Source organism: Acyrthosiphon pisum, chromosome X (assembly GCF_005508785.2).
Source record: "Acyrthosiphon pisum isolate AL4f chromosome X, pea_aphid_22Mar2018_4r6ur, whole genome shotgun sequence".
Lineage (NCBI taxonomy): Eukaryota > Metazoa > Arthropoda > Insecta > Hemiptera > Aphididae > Acyrthosiphon > Acyrthosiphon pisum.
The window spans coordinates 96,107,711-96,130,929 of record NC_042493.1 but is presented as its reverse complement, the minus strand read 5'-3'; the positions used below and the strand labels follow the sequence as shown (position 1 = coordinate 96,130,929).

At 26.2% G+C, this 23,219-nt stretch overlaps 1 protein-coding gene and 1 long non-coding RNA gene across 2 annotated transcripts; both read left to right on the top strand.

Moving 5' to 3' along the window:
- The first annotated feature begins 1,593 nt into the window (after positions 1-1,593).
- On the top strand, positions 1,594-7,994 carry LOC115034464. Its single transcript, XR_003839820.1, has 3 exons — positions 1,594-1,623; positions 1,706-1,797; positions 7,423-7,994. It is a non-coding gene; the product is annotated as an uncharacterized LOC115034464 (long non-coding RNA).
- A 1,622-nt stretch (positions 7,995-9,616) lies between these two features.
- Positions 9,617-10,780, top strand: LOC100573417. Its single transcript, XM_029485696.1, has 3 exons — positions 9,617-9,899; positions 10,014-10,481; positions 10,565-10,780. The coding sequence occupies exons 2-3, from the start codon at positions 10,310-10,312 to the stop codon at positions 10,711-10,713; spliced, it is 321 nt and encodes a 106-aa protein (XP_029341556.1). The 5' UTR covers positions 9,617-9,899; positions 10,014-10,309; the 3' UTR covers positions 10,714-10,780.
- The last annotated feature ends 12,439 nt before the right edge of the window (positions 10,781-23,219 follow it).

Here is a 23,219-nt window from a genome sequence, read left to right as displayed (position 1 = left end):
TTGATGTTTTTTTTCTTATTTTGTAGGTACATTTAAATGATTGGAGTATATCATTAGGTTTCCAGTTGACTGTAAATGACAATTCAGACCTGAAGATTTTCTGTATCCAGAAATATTGGTAAATGGATCAATTGAAATAGTAAAATGCAAATTACATTCTGCTTTGGTAATACCAATGGATGCTGAGGAGTAGTATTATTTCGTTAATTTTTTCGTCATTTTTGAAGTACATTTTTTTGAGTTTTTGGTGCATTATAGGATTTTTTTATTGGAATTTTTGTGTGTTATTAGCAGGGTTTGGATTTTATAGCATTTGCATATTTCTTATGAAATGCTTCGAAAATAGCAGAGTAAGCTAAAAATGTGTTTCATGATACAAAGAACTCAAATGAAAAATTGTATTTTGCTTTTTTATGCATATTTTGCGATTTTTCAGTTTTCAGTGTTTTTTTTTTTGAACTTTTTGAGACTTTTTTTTGCATTTTTACCTGTATTTGACAAACAGTTTTTGCTATGTTGAATATTTGTAAGACGGAGTCAGCACATTATAAAATATTCAATTTTTATAGCTAATGCTTGAACATTTAGTACAAGGTTCCTCATAAGAAGTTATTGCTAAATCCCAAAATCTATCAATAAATAAACAATATTTTACTTATAGTTATTTGAAGTTTAAATATTGACAAAATTGTAGCAATGTAAGTTATTTTCTTGAAATGCAAAAATATTATTCCGAGGATAGAAATTGTCTGAGATATAATTGTATTTAACACGTTCACTGTGGATGACGCCAAACGGCGTCATTTTACATAGTTCACATATATAAGTCTTCTATAAGCATTTTTTCATAAACAAGCGCAAACAGTACAATGATATTTTAATTTTTCAATTTTTAAGAATTTTTTTTTAAAACTTCAATTTTTTCAGCGTTACGCTTAAGTAAGACACACAAATATCATCCGTTGTGATCGTGTTAATTAAGCAATAACATCTAAATTATTATTACATATTTTTTCTATAACTTTTGCCTACTGTTTTACTAGTTGTAAAATTAATGACTTATTAATATAAGACGACAGACTATCTCCACTCAGAAATCATTGGTCGTATGCAATGATTTATCATTGAATTTAATTTTAACTCATACATTACAGTAACTTAATCAATCGAGAGATACACTCAACATCCATAGCAGAGAACTTCCCATTATTTTTAAATTTGTTTCAGTGTGGAAAGTTTTGTCAAACTTCAAATAACTAAAAATTAAAAAAAAATATTTGCCTCTGTTAAGAACAACTTATGAGGAACATGTATTAAGTTTTCAAGTTGTTTGACCGATCTTTGAATTTGTTTTTAGTATTTATAAAAAAAAGTTGAAACTCTTGTTCAGTAATTCAGTGTTGAAAGTATAATCATATCCTATTGTCAACATAATAATTAGTCTTGGTTCTTTTAGATTAAAGATTGGTAATTTTAGTATTACATTATATTGATACATACATAAATTAAATTTATTTTATTTTATTAATTTAGGATTTTGATCCTCATTGTGCTGTACCAGGATGAATAACGAATACCGATGTAGAGGAGGTTGAAGATATCAGCTCATTCAAACCTTCAATAGTAATTATTATAAATATTCATAAATATTGTTTTAAAATAATTGTTGATGTCCGTTCATTAATGTTTTTTTCTTATTTTGTAGGTACATTTAAATGATTGGAGTATATCATTAGGTTTCCAGTTGACTGTAAATGACATTTCAAACCTGAAGATATTCTGTATCCAGAAATATTGGTAAATGGATCAATTGAAATAGTAAAATGCAAATTACATTCTGCTTTGGTAATACCAATGGATGCTGAGGAGTAGTATTGTGCAAACAGACTCTCCTCTGCTGTAGATTCAAACTGGAAAAAATAAATTATATAATGATGTTTTTAAGCGCTTATTTTAATGATTTCAAATGCTATAAGTCCCAAACCCTGGTAATAACTATAATACTATTAATACTACATTATTACTTATATCATTTAGTGAAGATTGGCATATCAAATGAGTAGATGAGATTTGACTTGCCTCTAACATAATTTATACACATAATATATTTATATTTTATAATTTATTTTTTACTATTCTATTTATTATTTTGTATCCTAATTATTATTACCCATAAGCGCAAATTATTATCTTTATTTTCTAAATTTCTGACATCAATAATAAGTAAAGCACCCAGTATATCATCCTTTCTACTTTAATTGTGTGGACTCAAAGGGGAAAAGTCTCCCCAAGCAAATCAATTTACTTGGCTAATTCCTTTTAAGCATTACTAAACGGTTTTTAACTATAGTAAATACATTCCAAGTTATTATTCTTATTCTAATTCAATTTATTTCCAACTGGAATGGTATAATTCCTGCAAATAAAAATAATGTGTGAGTTTTCTTAGATTATGTAGAAAAATGACTACTATATAGTAAGCTATTTATACCATATTGTGAACAGCATGACAAACAATCTATATTGTTATATCTTACATACAGTAGTGCTGAGTTCAGTTAAAAGTAGTGGTTCTTCAAACTCTAGAAGGTCTATTTTCCATTAGATTTATGTATATAAAGTGTTGCCATTCATCACATTATATTATATTATTATAGTAATAGTAGCAAATTAGTATTTTTTTTCTATATAGATATTTAAAACAGGTTATTTGTAATGTAATTGATTTGATATAATAACTTTGATATTTCGTCATTATATGTTTAACCTATGTTGGTTATTATCTGACGTTAATAGATTCAAAACTACTGGACTGTTTTCAATAAAATGTTATACAAATAAATTTCTTGAGAGTGTTTATAGTTTAATTTTTCAATAAGTAACTTTAGTAGATAAAAAGTCATAGCCATTTTTGTCCAAAAATTTGTTTTTCTCCACTGGGAGTTTTACTCCAAAAATATAAAAAATTATAAATTTTGATAATTTTCCTCCAATAAGGTATTAAGAATAAAATTAATGTTTATGTATAATTGGGGTTTTAAAATGTCATGAAATTTATATTCTTTTTTACACTCATATAAAATATGTTTTTATTCTCAAAATAATGCTAGGAATATTTTTCAGCACTACATAACATAGAACATACAAATGTGAAATAATAAATCAACAAAAATAATGTTTTTTTATTTCTAAGTGCGTAATCAATATATTATTTCTAATCATCTATAACCAAACACTTTTAAAAGAAGAAAAAATATTTTTCATAATTTCATTGAAATATTTCAAGAAGAGTGAAATATCTCAAATTCAGAACCCCATGTATAATACAAATACAATAAATATGTAGCATAAATACATTTAAATTACATTAAAACACAGGACATTGTAACAGAAAGACCTGACAATTTAAATATAAAAGATGATATCTATCTCTCATACCCCCCATCACCACAATGAGAACACACCCATGGCCCCCAGGTTTCACCTTTTTAAACTAGCTCCGTTAAATGTAAACTGTACAGATTTTTAACACGGGTACTTGCAGTCTGTGGGGTTGTATTGGCCAAATATAAATGGCAAGTTTAAAATCATAATATCCAATCAGTGCATGTTTTGCAAATTTTTCTTGCCTAATTTGACTTTTTTTAGTGCATGTTTCACATGTTTCCATGTAAATTTTACAATTTAAAATGCAAAATAAAATGTCATATACCGAATACACTATGATTTATTGTATTAAAAAATAATTTACATAATATGTGTGGTTAACATAAAAAAAATTTTGGTAGTTTCTATTTACATATACAATATCCATAAATGTAGGTGTTAATTTGTTAACAATATTCTTATACCTATCAACCTAAAAGTGAAGTGACAATAGTTTACAGCCTTATTTTTCATTGATGTCTGGCCGGCGGCTACAAGATAGTTTATCCTGTCATAGTACCCATTATTGTAGTAAGAGCAAAATGTGACCAGGAGAATGGTGGCAATTAGTACTTCACAGCTAATTGCTAGTATATATTATATACATAAATCCATTGTAGTGTGTACTGATTATATTATTATAAACAAGTTTAAAGTTTTATCTAGAAGTTTTATCTAGACGATATTTGAATTGGTTGATTTATTTTTAAACAATATGCTTTAAGTTACCTACCTACTTATGCAGGTATTTACAATAGGCGTCAATGAATGAACATATTTTAATGAAATAGGTACTTACCTACTCTTGGCAGAATGCAGAATAGGCAGTGGTGCAGGAACTATTTTATCATGATGGTGGGGGGGGGGGGCAAAACATAAAACACCTAACAACTATTATATATTTATTTGTGACTTATAACAAAAAACTTTTCTTAATATTGAACAATGGGGGGGTATTTTTCTCAAATTTTAAATTTTTAAAAAAATTTGTAAAATATTAAAAAAAAAGTAATTTTAATATTATTGCTGTTGGAATTTTTTGGTAATTAAATTTATCGCATACCAATAAAATTTACAGTTAGCGTCTCAATGTGTTATACATATTTTATAAAACAATTGCTTTTTCACACAAGTAACCCAATCATACACATTTTAATAATTTTATATAATTATTAAAATGTAAACGTATACTAAAATATATTAATATACTATTGTCAATTAATACCTATTACAATTAAGGTTTTAATTTACTCTGACAACTATTATCTATAGTAAAATTATTATTTTTAAATTAAATTCATTTATTCAAAAAAAATTTTTTCGTCATTTTTGAAGTACATTTTTTTGAGTTTTTGGTGCATTTTAGGATTTTTTTATTGCAATTTTTGTGTGTTATTAGCAGGGTTGGGATTTTATAGCATTTGCATATTTCTTATGAAATACTTAAAAATAGCAGAGTAAGCTAAAAATGTGTTTCATGATACAAAGAACTCAAATGAAAAATTGTATTTTGCTTTTTTTAGCATATTTTGAGATTTTTTAGTTTTCAGTGTTTTTTTTTGAACTTTTTGAGACTTTTTTTGCATTTTTACCTGTATTTGAATCAAAATAGTTCATATTTATGCAATTATAAATATGTAAACGTGTTTTTAGATTTTTGGCAATCAAATTATTAAGATAACTTCGTATTAGGTATTTGATTCTAATTTTTGTTATCTGTTGATTATGTTGGGTTTTTTTGTCGATTTCTACTGCTATTATTAAGGAATGAGCATTGAATGTGTTGTAAAGTTTTTTTCAATCTTAACTACCTATACAAATTTGTGAGTGATTAAAAAATTATTAATTGATAAATTTCCTTTTTTTTTTTTTTGCATATTTGGTTGTTTTTGTTTCATATTTTTAGCGCATATTTATGAAATTTTAAGTGCTATAAAATCCCAACCCTGGTTATTAGTTATTAGTTCTTACCAATAGAATATGGATAATTACCTATTATTAGGTAATAATAATAATAATAATGATTACTTATTTTATTCTGCTTGTAATTCAGTAATTGTTACGTGGCGGACTATGCCATTTGCCGGTAAGATATTAGAACTTTGGCCTGTGGGCCACGAGTGGTAGCAATTATAGCCGTTTGTACAATGTACAAATAATATTTAAAAGCATTCCTGCATGATGCATTTTAGGACAGAGCTCGTCTATTTTTTTTTTCGATATAATAATAGACCCTATCAGGTTAGTGGAAAAGTCTTATAATTGAGGTGAAAACTAAAATATAAAATTTAATTTTCAAATTTTATAGAATTGTGAACAATTTTAAAAACTAGCACATGGACCCTTATAATATTATTGCTTATTCACTAATATTTATAATTTTTTTTATTTCTTATTGAAATATGTACCTATTGTACCTATGTATAATTCTATGAAAATGGGAACTATAATAATATAAAATATTTTAGATTCTAATCGGATCAATGAATGTAATGATTTATTTTTTATTTTTTATTTTATTATTTTTGTGTCTGTCATTACCTTGTAGGACAGTAAAAATGCTTAGATATTCTTTAACAGTATCATTTTTGATAGGAATGTGAATCTAGTTTGCTGGGTCAAAAGTAAAAATTTTCTTTCAAAAGCGCAATGAAAAACAAAAAAAAATAATAAAGAAAACCGGAATTTTCGAGAAAATTGATTTTGGTTTTTGGTGCAACTTCAAAACAACAATATTGTCTGTAAGCACATGCAATTTCGACTGAATGTTTATATTAGCATTCTCTATGTTATAATTTTCCAAATATTTTGACTTATTTTGAGCTGTTTACTGACATTTTCAGTTTCCAATTTTTTTAGTTTTTTTTTCTATAAATATCAATAACAATTTATTTGTTGGTTTAAAAAGCTTAAAAATTTAATAGTAGGCTCCTAGTTTATTGTTTCAAAGGCAGATGAAAAAAATCCATGGTCACAATCTTTTTTATAAACATTTAAAGTTCAAATATTGACAAAATACGTAAAATTCACAAAGATGTGCAAATTATTTTGAGTGAGAAATTCATTATAATTTTTCTATTTAAATCTAAGATAAGAAAATGTAATACAACATTCCTCATAAGATTGTCTATCTGTATCAACAAAAAAAATGTCTTCAAGCAATCAAATTAAATTTTTATAAGCGTTTGAAGTTCATATTATTATACAAACATTGGATAGGTATTCACTCGATTTTCTTATTTTGTTGTAATTCAAAAACCAAAAACTGTAGTTACATGAAAAATTCACTGAATGTTAATATTTTTATTTCCTATCCATCATAAAATTTTGAAAATACATTTTTTCTTTTTGAGCTGTTTACGGACATTGTCAGTTTTAAATTTTTTTTGTTTCTTTTCAATAATTGTGAATACAATTTTATTTGTTGGGTAATAATGCGTGAAATACAAGGCTCCTGATTTATTGTTACAATAGCAGTTGAAAAATATTAAAAATACATATGCACAATTTTTTTTATAAGTATTTTAAGTTTGAATTTTGACAAAATTTATCAAATTTAAAATTTAATAATTATTTTGTAGTTAAAGATGTATAAAATGTTAAATTTTTATATCTAAGGATTGAAAATTTAAAACAAGGTTCCACGTAGGTAAATAGGTTATATGTATATAAATTACATTATTCACAATAATATCATCAAATACTTAGTAATATCATAGGCCTTTGAATGTGTTATTAAATGGGTAAAACATGTTTTGGCTTGGAAAATATTATATTGCCAGTGTTTGTGGAACTTGTGAGTTTGCCATTATTAGCATCAATACCCGATATATTGTAAATAGTGTGGTTTAAGAACCACTTCTGAAAAATAATTTTAAAAGTAAATTTAATTTTTATAAAATGTCCTTTATTATGAAATCATATATTTTACTCATTATTTTTATAATTTATTTAGTTAATAATTTTGCATTACAAGCTTTACAATTTCTTTTACAGAAGTCAATTCAGCATTTCGCCATTCCAAATACGATTTGGTGAAGAGGTTTTTGATTTAAACTTACAACACAAGAAAAACATTTTTTGAACATACTTTCAAGTTTCGGTTTTGAAAAATCTAAAAACCAAATAAGAAATGCCACATTTCTGCATATTATCAAATACTATAGATTAATACAATAGGTTGAATTAATTTTTGAAAAAATATTGCATTTAAAATGCATGGTGTGTACTGTGTATGTTGTGACTCAATAACATTATGAGTTAATTAATTATATTGTATTTCAATTTTCTTTTTTTTTTTGGATTTTTATTCTTTAAATGTTATTAAAGTTATATCCATTGGGTCAAAATGCTTCAAAATGTAATACCAAGTTCCTCACACATTGTTGAAATATCAGATTAAAAATACATATACAAGACCTTTTTTATAAGCTTTTAAAGTTCAAATTTTGACATAATTTATCAAATAGAAAATTTACAAATTATTTTGTTGTTATACATTTATAACATGTTAAACTTTCTTAGCTAAGCATCAAAAATTTAAAACATACAAGGTTGGGCGTAAGAAGTTAATTCTGTAACCAAAAATCTAAAAAAATATACATAAACACAGTTTTTTTTTATAGTTATTTTAAGTTAAAATTTGGACGAAATTAAATAGTTATTAAATGCCAAGAATAATGATTTTAGGTAAGTTTTGTAAATTTATAATATTAATTCAAATTATCGGCTACCGTATTAATAATAAGTAATAACAATATAAATAGAATATAAAATATCTATTAGACTGACAAACCGTCCCGCTCAGAATTGTTTTTCCTACCTATACTGCAATGAAATTATTTATTAAGTACAGGTATATCATTGGATTCAAATTTAATACCATTCAATATTCATTACAGTGAGCCACTTATAACCTACTGTACCTACAGAAAATCGACATCTAGTAACCAGTTTTTTTTTTTTTGTTATTTGTTTTTTAATAATAATATAGCCATACCATTGTTAAGATAAATATTATTTTTGTTTAGCAAAAATTAAGTTTGTAAAAAATGTTCACTCTTGAATTTGACAAAAAATTTTTATTTTAATATGTTTTATAGTTTCATAGTTTTATATTCAATCAAATAAATTGTTTATTCATTTGATTCTTAATTTTTAGATTTTAAGATATAGGTGTATTTGAAAAAATGTAAGATACTTTAGTATATACTTAGGTACATAATAAGTAAATAATTATATATGTAAGAAATTAATACAAGCTTTTAGCTATCGGCTTCAATTAGGTATAGCTGGTATACAATATTGAACTGTTGTTGTTAATGTTGGCTATAATTGTAACTTAAAGAAAAATTTTAAACCATAAATGGTAAATAATAGGACGTTTTAAATATATGTTGCTATACACTATGTATGAATAAATTATTTGATTGTATTTTCAAAATTAATTTTAGAATGGTTGTTTTAGTTAAATGTGGACTGTTGTTTGCTTCGAAGACAACAGTATAGCAGCTATACCTCAATTTTGGTTTGAGAGAGGAGTATGCGCATGGCTCAAAAAATCACCGAGAAAATGTATAAAGCGACGCATAGAACCAAACGAAGTGGATTTTCAATACTTAAAATCAAAAATTATTAAAAATAACATAAGTATGAAATAAAATACCTATTTATTTTATTGAAATTTGTTGATTTTAAATAATTTTATTAACTATATGATTATAATAATATGATTTAAACTTTTTTATGCAGTCTAATTGATGCCCGTTCGTTTGCTAAAGATAATTCCGAGGTTTCTTCAAATGAAAATTATGTGTTTGAAGAATATAAAAAAAAATCGAAACAAAAGTATTCAACGGTCAAGTGCTGATTCATCTAAGGAATTCATTATTCCTAAACTTCTAACGGTTTCTTCTGATGGTAACTATAATAGCTATTTAATAATATAATATATTATCATAGGTTTCTTTAATAATATTAAATTTCATGAAACCGGTTTTTAAAGTTAAAATCGGTTAATTCATTCAATAATGATCATACATATCTAATTTAATTATAGCATTTTAATGTATTAACTATAGTGATATTATGTGTTATTAAAATATGTAGTATTCCTATTACTATAATTATATATATTCTCGTATTCAATATAAAGTCATTAAAAAGTAAAATGTATGCATTTCAGAATCTGAAGATGAAGATGAAGAAAATCCAGACAATTCATGTTATCCAGATGCATCATCATTATCCCAAACTGATGAACTATTCGCCAATAATAGTCCATCAAACTCTGTTGAATCTAACAATAGTAAAAAAAATATTTCAAAATCAAATTCAGAAATTGATGAAGTACAGGAGTTTGTTAGTAACAAGAAATTAAAAGTTACTCGTGACACATCAAGCTCTGAAACGCCTAGGCGCATCATATGGCTTCACCCCAAATAATAACAACTGTGAAAATGAAAATGATCAAGGTATTATAATATATATGTTTTTGTTACAGTAAAATAACTAAAAACCTATAACTACCAAAAGTATTAATGCATAGGCATTTTGTTTATACTTATAAATGTTTATTTACTTTCTAGCTTTTAAATAAATTGTAATCAGAAGTTTAACTTGCATGAAATATGAAATTGAGGTAGAACAAAAACTATTAGATTCTATGGCTACTTTAATAGAGAAAATTCATGATAAAATTGAAAATTCATCTATATCTCCATTAAACCTTCAAAATGTAATAAGTGACCTGGAAATAATCAGTATTGACAACAACGAGTCTTTAGATGTTTTGGAAGAACGATTGACTAACGATAAACCATTCAGATTTTTTTTTTAAGTTAATTGACATTTATTAGTTCCAGCAATATTTATTTTAATTTAAATGTTAAAGGTACTAGCATTAACACGTCTTATAGGAGATAGCATATTATCAGAAACTGTGCGTAGAAAAATGCAAAAGATCTTCACAGACAAATTTCTCCCCAATTATTCATACATTGGTCATAAGGGAAAATTATTATTATCTAATCTACAAAGCTGTACTATAATATTTGGTAAATACTTTTAAAAAAAATTATTTAAGACTACATTTTATTTGTTTACTTAAATATTTTTATTTGTATTGTTTGTTATTTAGATGAGGTTCATAAAATGAAAAAATATCATGATATACCTTTCAAAGATATTGAAAAATCTATAAAATTGTGGATGGCTCAAGCATCAGAACGCATAAAAAAAAGAAATGAAAAGAATACAAAGGACAAAAGTGTAAATAATGTGACTTAACAAATAATTTTGCATTTAAGTAAATTAAATTATAATTTCAACTAAATATATTTTGTTTTTTAAAATGTTTTTTTATGAACTGATTATTATATAGCTAGGAAAGCCATACGTGTACCTACCTAATATAATTTTATACTTATATATATATTTTTTTAAACAATTTATTATTAACTGATTATATAGGTAGCTAGGAAAGTCATATTTCTATTTTTAATATTATACAGTGATTATTATATAGCTAGGAAAGCCATACGTACCTATACCTAATATAATTTTATACTTATATATATATTTTTTAAACAATTTATTATTAATTGATTATAATAGCTAGGATAGCCACATTTAATATAATTTTATACTTATTATATATTATATATTTTTAAACTTTTTTTATTTATGTTGAAGAAAACATTGCAATATACTATTATAAATAACTATAGTTACATAATATTGGTATATATTATAGTATTTGTAAATTATGTATTTACACAGTATTTAATTGGATTTTAATATATATTTTATCAGAACTATAACACAATTTTTTGAAATCTAATTCCTGTTTTGTACTAAAAAAATTATATAGCAAATTGTAAGACGTGTAAAAATTTAAAATATTATATTATAACATCTTCAGAACATTGGAGTTGATTGTTTTTACAATATATTGAAGGACAATATTATCATAATTACCTCCATATAATGTTATTACAACATTAAACTGAATATTTTTACAATCACCATCAATAACATATTAAAAACATTTAAATACAATATTCTGAATATTACTAACATGTAATGTTCTTGCAACAATTGAAAACAATATTCTCATAAGAAACACATAAAATATTTTCTATATATTTTAAGAGATTGTTGTGGAAACATTTGATCCTCTGCCAAATAGTGATCTAATAATATTGTGACTATAATCAAAAATATTTCTCGAATAAACATCAAATGTTTAAATTTAAGCATGAATATTGTTAAAAATTGTAAAAATATAACTTTGCTGTGTGGGAGCAAAATATCAAAAATAGATTGGGGAGAAATAGTTAATTTAAGGGTGAATGTATCCAGTGTCAACAAATTTAACTTCAAATGATCATAAAAAATGTATTTGACTTTCGCTAAATTTTTTTTTATATTAAATATAGGAAAATTTATAAGAAATCTCGAATTCATTTTTCAAAACTAAAATATATATAAAACTAAGTCTTATACAAACAAGTCTATAAATTATAGAGATGGGAATTTTACCGTAAATTTTACGTAAATGTACGTACATTTTTTAATATTATATAATATTTTTATTTAGCAAATTTAATACGAACTCAATGACATTTTTATAACTATAAGCTAACCATTTAACCAATGTGCAACTCATCCACTCCTTACTACAAGTATTATATATAATAAGTATGCATTGTCGCACAAACGGGGGAGCCAGGAGGTGCTTAGCACCTCCAACTTATATTAGCGTATATTAGATATATAACTAGTTATATTTATATCATGCATTGTTGAGATATGGATGTCACTATAGCGTTGTTGTGCATATGAAAACAATTGAAATGAGAAGTCACTCGAATTTTAAAACGGTAAAAAATATTTACCAGGTAAAAAAACTATAGAGCTCCCATCTCTAATAAATTACAATATTGAGTATTCATTAATTCATTTGAAATTCTATATAATATTTATCCTCGGAATATTGCAATGATAAATTGTTGATAAAAAATTAATATCAATTTTAAAGTCAAGGCATGTCGACTGCATTTACGGGAATCCGCGTACGTCGTAGCCCGTAAGTCAAAAACAATGACAAAACATAATCAAAAAAAAAAAAAAAATACGTTGAAAATAAAAAAAAATTTTGGTGTGAGGCGAAAGTTGCGGTTAGGCGGACGTTAAGACTGCCCCGGTGCGCGGACGCTAAGCGACCACTTGTGCACAGTGGAGCAATTATGTTTACTAATCGAGCTTGAAAATCCGATGCATGCGCATGCGGGAAAGAACACTGATATGGCCAGTAGCCAGAGGTCTGCCGTACGGCTGGTCTGACGCCACCTACTGCGAGCGCCCCACACTGAAAGATACGAGTTCAGTTGTATATATACACCGGACATCGACTCCGGTAATAACTGGTTTGAGCCAACCACGGATATACTGTCTATAGCCGCAGATACGGCTGATCCTGGGGGACAGCGCGCTCTGGTAGTGGCGTACAGTCACCACTGGCCTTCTCGACCGAGCTTCACACACACCTCAGTAGAGTGCTATGTTTTTACCATGGACACAAGTAAACTTGATACTAGGGCATTGCACTTGAATTAACCGAAACCCATATAACCCGGATAATTCTGTTTTTAAAACACCGGAATTGATCAAAACCCGAATAATTTTGAATTTTATAATCTTCATGTGGTATTATACATTTTTGTATGTATTTCTTGCTGTGAGTTTGATTCTGTAGTTAGTTGTTTTATAATAATAATAATAATAATAGATTAACAGTGACAATTTTACAACCAATATCATAGGTAAATTCAATAATTATTAACTTGAAAATAAAATAATTTATTGATTCTGATTAAAACAAATCCACAAATACTAAATTATTTCTTTTACCTAAATTCCTAATATATATATATATTATTTTATATATATAGATATAATTTACTACTTTATTAGCATATAAAATAAAACCAAATATGGCCAATAGCAATATAAAATATAGACACGGTCTATTGGTCTCAACAAAATTGAAAAACGTATTGGCAGTTGTCAGCCGTGACCAAAATACCAACTTCCCAAGCGTAATTATTATAATTTAGTAATGAATATTGTAATTCGTGGCTATAGGTATATACCAATTTTCCGGAAATCGCAGAATCATTATTTATATATTATTTTATTTCTCCGCGGCTCACGTGGTACATGTCTCAATAACGCACTAAATTAATATTAAATATTTAGTTTTTTTTTTGGTCCAAAGTTTTTGACTCAAAACTACCTATCATATTATAATATGTTAATGGTATTAACTGAAGTAATCAGTGTCGGCCTGGCACACCAAAGGCCCATGGATCAGTTTTTTAAGGGGCCCCCAAAAACTGTATACCTATGCAATTTTTAGCAATATAGATTATAATATAAAATGTACCTTTATTATAATCGTTAATAAACTATATTATATAATTTAGTAAAAATACGTTTCATGATTAATATTTATAAATGAATTGCACACATTCACCACGATAATTAAATAAATAACCAACAGAATAACACCAAACATGTCGCGAACTATACCTACCTAATTAGTTCGATGTGGCGGCAACAACAATCGACAGAACGTGACTACAACAGCATTGCAGTCGTATTGACAAATCATAGCTGAATATTATGCAGTCGACAATATTTTTATAAATAACTATTGTTTGGTTAATTATATCATTGAATTTAAAAATTTAACTCCATTCATTACAGTGACTTATTTGTAACCTACTGTACAGCCACGGCCGGCGTTGTACGATTTTTACGGGGGGTGAGGTCAAGTATTTGCCGATTGAAATATAATTTATGCTGACTGTAAAAATCTCAAGCCGTAATTTCTTAAAACAAACTATGTGAAGTACCTATAAAAATTCTTGGTTTTTCTGTATAATAGGTTATAATATATTTGTATAATTTCTCTTAATAATTAAAATTTAATAATAGTTATATTAAAAACATTAAAAAAAAAAAATTTTTAAAAATTGAACTAAAACATTTTGAAGAGTTACGCACATAGTCTATTTGTCTATTATAATATTTGTTAATTATATATCATACAACCGCTAGCCAAGATTGTCAGGACTATTTTAAGTTCTAAAAAAATTAAGTCGTATTCGGCGGTCTAATCTATTAATCAGTTCAGTGGCCTATAGCAATCGGCAGTATTTCTAAATCAGAAAGCTCTTGAATATTGTCAAGTGCGTATAGTCGAAGTAAGTGGAAATAAGGAAAACAAGGAGTTCTACTTCTTCTTACTTGAATACTAACATTGTGAAGTCATTGATTAAATAATAAATATCCACTTAAATTTAAAATTGTTCATATAGTGTCATACTATGTAATTAACGATTTAGAAATCAAATTAATACTCAGACTGCCGAGGACCTATTCTCGTTTTTATTATTAAAATTATAAACTAAGAAAATCTAGAAATACAGTTTTTAATAAGTCGTATAATTTCCGACAGCTCACTGTTAATAAGAGAATGCGCGTGACGACCGGCCCTGTGTAAAGCATACCGACATCCACTTCCCAACGTTTTTAAGGAATACAATTTATTGTAGAAAATATTATAGTGTTATATGTAAATATAATTATATATATATAATTATATTATATGTATATATTATAGTGTTATATGTTATATGTATATGTATAGTGTAATCTATTAAAACAAACCATGGGACGCCATCTGCCGACTATTAAATTATTATTCTAGACCATTACATATTAAAAACAAAAAATGAGGGTAAGTGGATGTCGCTCTGCTGTACAATAGGTTACAAGTGGGTCACTGTATAATGGATAGTATTAAATTTGAATTCAATGATATAATATCACTGTATAAGAAAAACGATTCTGAGCGGAGTCGGTATGCCAGTAATAAGATTATACAATCACAACAAAATAACTAAAATAGTTATTCTAGGGTTTTTAATATGTAATTTCGTCCAAATTTGAACTTAAAATTACTCTAAAAATAAACTGTGCTTATGTATTTTTAGATTTTTTGGTAACAGGATTAACTAATCACGCAGAATCTTGTTTTGAAATTTCAATCCATATTTATAAAAGTTGAGCATTTTATAATTTTTTAACTACAAAATAATTATTCAATTTTAAATTTGATAAATTTTGTCAAAACTCGATCTTTAAATGTTTATAAAAAAAATTGTGACCATGTATTTTTAATATTTTTCAACTGATATTGTAACAATAAATCAGGAGCCTCGCATTACATTTTCACGCTTTTTCACCCAACAAATAAAATTGTATTGATATTTATAGAAAAAAAAAACTAAAAAAATTTAAAACTGACAATGTCCGTAAACAGCTGAAAAAGAGTCAAATTATTTTGAAAATTGTATCATGTACAGAAACTATTAATATTAACATTCAGTGAAATTTTCAAGTATCTACAGAAATTCTTTTTTTAATTAAAATAAAATAAGAAAATCGTTATATGAGAAATCGGGTGAATATAAAATGTTGTAAAAATATGAATTTCAAACGCTCTTAAAAATTTAATATGACTTTCTTATAGACATTTTTTTTTGATAAAGGTAGATTATCCTATAAGGAATCTTGTATTGCATTTTAAAATCTTAGTTCTAAAAAGAAAAATTTTTACGAATTATAAACTCAAAATAATTAGGTAATTTTCGTGATTTTTCCATATTTTGTCAATTTTTGAACTTTAAATGCTAATAAAAAATACTGTGACTAAGGATTTTTGATATTTTTCAAATGTCATTGTAACAATATAGTAGGAACCTTGTATTAAATGTTCAAGTATTTTTACTCAAAAAATAAAGTTTTATTGACATTCATAGAAATAAAAACTAATTAAATTGGAAACTGAAATTGTCCGTAAACTGCTCAAAACAAATCAAAACATTTTGAAAATTTTATCATGTATAGAAAATGGAAATATAAACAACCAGTGAACATTTCATGTATCTACAGTCATTCGTTTTAAAGTTACACCAAAAACTTTTTTTTTTTAAAAAGGTAGACAAACTTATGATGAACCTTGCATTACATTTTCAAATCTTCGATTTAAAAAAAAATTGTTTTAAGAATTTCTAACTCAAAATAATTTGCAAATTTTCGTCAATTTTACGTAATTTGTCAATATTTGAACTTCAAATGCTTATAAAAAAAAATTGTGGCTATGGATTTAAAATTTTTTTTCATCTGTCTTTAAAACAATATACTAAGAGCCTTCTATAAAATTTGCAAGCTTTTTTAACTAACAAATAAAATTTTATTGATATTTATAGAAAAAAAAAACTAGAAACCGTAAATGTCCGTAAACAGCTCAAAATACTTCAATATTTGGAAACTGTAATGGTGTATAGAAATTGCTAATACCTATGAACATTTTGTCAAAATGTAATGTACTTACGGCCATTTGTCTTAGAGCTGCACCAAAAACCAAAAAAAAAATTCCCAGTTTTCCTTAATTTTTCTTTTGTTTTTCACGTTGCTTTTGAAAACTACTGGGAAATGTTTGCTTTTGACCCCCAAAAGTACCAACTAGATGGACCAGGCTTTTACATTTTGTTATATGAAATTAAATACAAGATAATAACAAAATTATTACCTATGAATCAAATTAAAAAAAAAAATTAATGTATATCCGCTAAGAGCCCTTCGCCCCTGCAGGCCCCAAGTGCCGTACACCACCTGCACCTAATATGATTTTTACGGCACTGTTGATAGGCTGGGGTAGATGAAGAGTAAGTGGCTAATGTCACAAACAATAGTTTTTTCCTTATTTTTAACAAATTTTTAATTATGAACATATATAAATAAATAAACAAACGTGTCGTTTCATATTTTTTCCCATCGTTTCATTTTACGTTACGATTTCCACCCACACCTCAAGAAAGAAGTTTTACTTCAATAAATTCTACATCTAATATTAAGTCACAAAGTATATTTTTTATTAAAATAAACAACACAAAATTGGAACTACTGGAAGTATATTTTTATATAGTATGCGTTAGTAAGACGGAGACAACACATGCACATCGTCTTAAAACAAATAAATATATATGGGCCACGGGACAAAATCCATCGGGCTGGCACTGCGTATTCGTATTATACCGTGTCGTATAGCTTGTATGTTATCTACATGAACGTTGATTGAGTTGTCAGGACTAAGGTTATCTACGTCTCGAGCACCGATATATAACAATTACCACATAATAAAGTAAACATTATTTAATTCTTATGTATATCTGTGGTTTAGAGTGATACCTACTTACTTGTCAGTATTAAAAATTGGAAGTCATGAACAATAGTTTTTTCTTTGAATGAAATATGATTGTCGATTGACGAACAATCCATTACATGCCCATCTTTTTTGAAATGTACCTATTTTAACTTGTATTTGTCATACTTTAATACTCATTTATTCGAATACGGAATAAAAGTTATTCTTTATATTTTTTTAAAATAATTTTTATCCTTTGACTAAACATTTTCTCAAAAACTCAAAAACTACATATTTGATTTCTGATATAGATGCACAAACATTTTCAAGAAAATATCCTCCCCTTGGAATTCCCCGTCGATTTTTTTTTTTTGTGATGCATAATACAATTTCTTATCACTGTTTTTTTATGGTAAGGCATTTTAACAAAATTTACGCTAAATAAAATTAAAATAGAATATGGACTTAATCCCCTTGCATCCCACCAAAATCAATATAAATAATAATAATTATTATTTATTATTATCATAATAAATTCGATATATTTTGTTTTCGCGTTTTATTAGTAACATTATGGTCACACGGCGATATGGATAGGCATTTCGGGTACATGGCGTATCCGTTTCTTCATTATCCCATGGTTATAAAATATAAGATATAATATAATATTATGAAGATATGATAAATTGAAGTCCCAATGGTTGTAACAGGTCTTTGACTTTTGTTCGATATTTAAATACGAACAATTTTAATAATACATAAACGCTCATACAAAACCAATAATTTAATATAAATTAAAAAAACAAAAAAAAACCAAAGAATATAAAAAATAAAAATACAACTTTTATCCAGACTTGTACCACGAGTTCTCTACTGATTTATTTAGTACATTTTGCATGAATTTTTAATGTTTCCATTTTATCCCGTCATCCTGAGCATTTTTACCACTTAATAATTATTTTTACATAAAAAAGAATTGTATTACCAACGATACTAATGATCGCTCACGACACTTTTTTAGCATAATATCAGTTATATACATTATCACTAAACGATTTCACATATGCAGCTAGTTTCAGGAGTGCATTGTTTCCGTCAAAATGAAAACAAGATTTGGTTTTCGTATCCCCCAAATTAATTTTCTTTCAAAATTATTATTATCGTAAAAGCTTTGAGAATCAATTGTTATAATTCTGATTATAATATGTTGTGATTGTTTTGTGATATTCTGAAAATTATAATACCAAAAATAATACTTTTTCAAGAATAGTGTGGTTCAATTCGAGTGATACTATTATGTTGAACAAAAAATAATTGAAAATCATTCCATGTTCCTTTAAAACCAACAGTTTAACAAATCGTATGCTTATATTATTATATTTTTAAAAACATTTGTTTTGAGTGTTCATACTAATATTTTGATGAATAAACAGTCCAAAATAAATATTCGAAGTCTAAAAGAAAAAAAAGAATATCAGATTAATTATCTCAATATTGAATTCTTGAAAACGATACGTATGTATAATTAAATCTACTTTGTTACAGAGTGTCATTACCCACTAAAATACATTATTCCAAATCTAACAAACTATTGGTTGAAACAAGACGTTTCGAGTACCGTAAATGACAGTGCTACAGCACACATACTCTGCATGGTATAACATTTTTTTATGCAGGTTGTATAAAAAAAAATTTAACATTAGACATTTTTTTAATTTTTAAATGTTTACCAAAATGTATTAATCTTTTTATTACTAGGTAAACAAATAATCAACTAAAAAATCAAACTAACCACGGTATAAATCATACATTTTATTAAAATATATTCTATGATTCTCATAGGAATGTTATAATTTATTAGTTATTACTAATAGTTACTTATATTATAATATATCTTTATTAAATGCTAAATTTTAAATAAAGTATTGCAGAATTTTTTCGTGCTTCGTGTACTTCTACGAAACACTGTTTTTCAATCAGTTTTAATTTCACTATCATAATCTAAATATACTAATGATTAAAGAAATGATAGGTATTGATTGTGTAAAAGAAGAATTATTATACATTTATAATAATATAATTACATTATATTAAAATAATAGAAAAAATATTAATAGTAAAATCTCACATATAAAATCCTATATATTCGGGTGTTTTGACATTTGTGTCAACAAAGAGGAGCGAAACAATTCCAAATAGTTATTGGCCCTGTATTCACATCCAAAAACACTCAAAAACACTCTAGGTTTCACTCAACGTTTCTTACTGAAATCAATTTACAGCTCTAGTTATAATTAAAATATATAATTGTGAATATTTTTATTTGTTACAACGTTTAAATTCATAGACATTCATGATAATGATTAGGTAATATTATAATATTAATATACACCATCATTGCATAAGACAGTTAGACATTATTCAAAATGGCTAGGAAAAATATCATTATTGAATAGTAACTTTCATGAATTATTAAAACTGCCACTAACATAATGTAATATCATAACACCCGTTCGTATGAATAGGTATAATTATATACCTATTATAGACACTACAGACAGGAGCGAATCGAACACGAGATAAGACTGATATGATGATTACTTGTTTTATCGGACTAAATTATTTTGAATTGCTTTTTGTTCGTAAAACCGTTTTTAAGCCGCTCGAATAAATATAGGTAGATAGTTTCTATACCATCGTATAATACTATCGAACAACTAAAATCCAGCAAGTTGACTAGCATTATTAACAACACATGTCGATGATACAATAAAAACAAAAATTACAGTAATATCGTACAATAATTCGTAATAGTAGGCATAATATAATATAGACTTAATAATATTATTTTATTATTAAAAATTGAATTTAAAAACTTTAGTATGCTATCAATTTTAATTGCCACCAATTTATATTTATAATTTTGTTTTAATATTTTTTAAGACGTGTCAACGATGATGTGATAATGTGATATTACTTATATAGTATTAGCGGGAATATACATTATAACGTAGTCTCAATCTGCAATTAAAATAATAAAATTAGGTAGGTACATTAAGCAATTTAGTTATTTATTCACTCAAATTTTTAATAATTGTTTTCGATTAGACATTAAAATAATGTAAAAAGAAATTTCATTATAAATATTGATGTTGCATGTATCGGTAACTCTGATAAGAAGTAAAAATATTGTATCGAATTACAAAAAAAGAAAAAAGTTCTATACATAGAACTTTTTTATTCTTATACACTTTTTTCCCAGTTTTTTGGGTTTTATAAAATGTGTGGATGTCTAATACTTAATATTAACAATATCTGACAATAATTGTATTTATTTATTCATTAAAATTATGGTTATATTCATAAGATAACCTGAAAAAAAAGATATTGGGTATTAAAGTTAAGAATCGCTCTGCTGAACAATTGGATATTGTGACATAGAACCTTTTCATTCTCAGCCCGCGAAATATTAGATAGGTAATGTGAAAAAAACAAACTGAATAGTTGTACAGTTGTGATAATAACAATAATAATTAATAAAGAACTATTAAACTGGACGAATAAAATTGTTTTTTATTTTCGTGTGTGGATATTCGAGTGAAAAAAAACCTCACTATTTCGTTGTTCATTTAACTTTACAAGGTACACCAACCGGGCACTTTGCTTCGACTTCGGTACAATGTAATTTCTATAAGTCACTTTATTATTTCTTATTAAATATTTTATTGTTCTTACGAAAACAATAACATTTTTGTTGTTTCATGAAACATATGAACCAGTACACAGATACGCAAGCTGTAGTACGAGCCGAAAAACAATTAAAATTATTGGATACAAAACTTTCATAGTGGAAACAAACGAGTAGATATTATTATGTGTTCTTAAATAATAAATGTATAAACAATTCGGTATTTGACGTTTGCTTATCCGTTTTTAGTTTTCCATTTAGTTAAACAAGATTTAGAAAAATTCATCGTCAATTTATTGTATAGGTACACTTTTATAATATTTAGTAATAACACTCGATGAATAGAAACCGTCCCGTTTGCTACTACTCTTTTTCTTTCTCGTGTGATATCTAAAGTGTTCAGATTAAAATTAATGATTCCTATTATAGATAAATATGTTTTTGCTTGCAATATACGTATACCTAATATTTAAAATTTGTTTAACACGCATCACTTTACGTTTCCAGGTAATATTAAAAACCAGTCTGAAAAAAATCATCGAGGTACTTAATAACAATTTAGAGTATCTAGTTAAAAAAATATTCCTGTTTTGACAATTTGATTTAGTGATGAGCAAAACAAGACCAAGACCAAGACTTTCAAAATCTTGGTCTTGGTCTTGGTCTTGCAGACTCAGTCTTGGTCTTGGTCTTGGGTATACACCTTAATATTGGTCTTAGTCTTGGTCTTGCAGACTCGGTCTTGGTCTTGGTCTTGGTCTTGCGCAAGACTCTTGCAAGACTCTTGCTATTTTCACAAAATATATAAAAAAAAAACTAAATACCTGTTATAGCTGTGTGTAGGTTTTTTGCCATGATATCTAAGATGAAACTTAAGTCCAATATATTACATAGTATATTCATAAATCAAACATTAACATAAAACAAGTCAAACAATTTAATTTTTATTATACTCGTTTAAAACTTTGCATTTTCGAGGAGCCGATTTCGAGTAATATATTATAATGATACCTACCGTAGTCCGTAATGACTTTCAGCAATTATTAGTATATTCGATTCAAAGTAGGGGTGTATTATGGACATACATCATTCTATTTTGACAACTTTCGACGTCTTTATCGATTTTGAGAAAATAAAATAATTTTCCAGTAATTGTTAATTAGTATGAAAACTACCCATGTTATTTTGTAATATTAATCCAGAATCCTCATTATATTTTTAATCTTTTTTTCAATAATCGCCTTTTCCTCGAATACTGATAAAATGTCATTACAATACAAATAAATTCTTATAACCTATTTTTGTTATAAATTATTAGTTAATGGAATCTAGAATGTGTTTTCGGGGAAAAAAAAAATTTGCAAGACTGCAAGAGTCTTGTAGTGATGATCTTGTTTTGGTCTTGGTCTTGCAGCTTCGGTATTGGTTTGGTCTTGTTCTTGCAAGCCTAATCTTGGTCTTGGTCTTGCTAGACCAGTACCATCTTGGTCTTGGTCTTGGTCTTGGTCTTGCAGCAAGAGTCTTGCGAGACCGCAAGACCAAGACCAATTTTGCTCATCACTAATTTGATTCATAGATAGTTTAAAAATCTAAGGATTTTAAAAACATGCCTTTAAGTATACTTAAAAATTCCAAAAATTGGAATTTTAATAAACTCATTATTTAAAGATAAATTATCAGGATTTCTGAAACACTTTTCACAGGCTATTTTTTCACATTAAATTGACACGAAAACAACCGTTTTAGTATTTTATTTATTACGCGTTCTATACGAAAAAATACACAAGATTGTAATCTAAAATGTTCGTTTAATAGAGCTATAAACAC

Bases quoted from the DNA above. Each gene is read 5' to 3' on its own strand.
- LOC100573417 (XM_029485696.1), top strand. From the start codon at position 10,310: ATGTTAAAGGTACTAGCATTAACACGTCTTATAGGAGATAGCATATTA. The intron at 10,482-10,564 runs GTAAATACTTTT...TTTGTTATTTAG, and splicing joins AAGCTGTACTATAATATTTG to ATGAGGTTCATAAAATGAAA.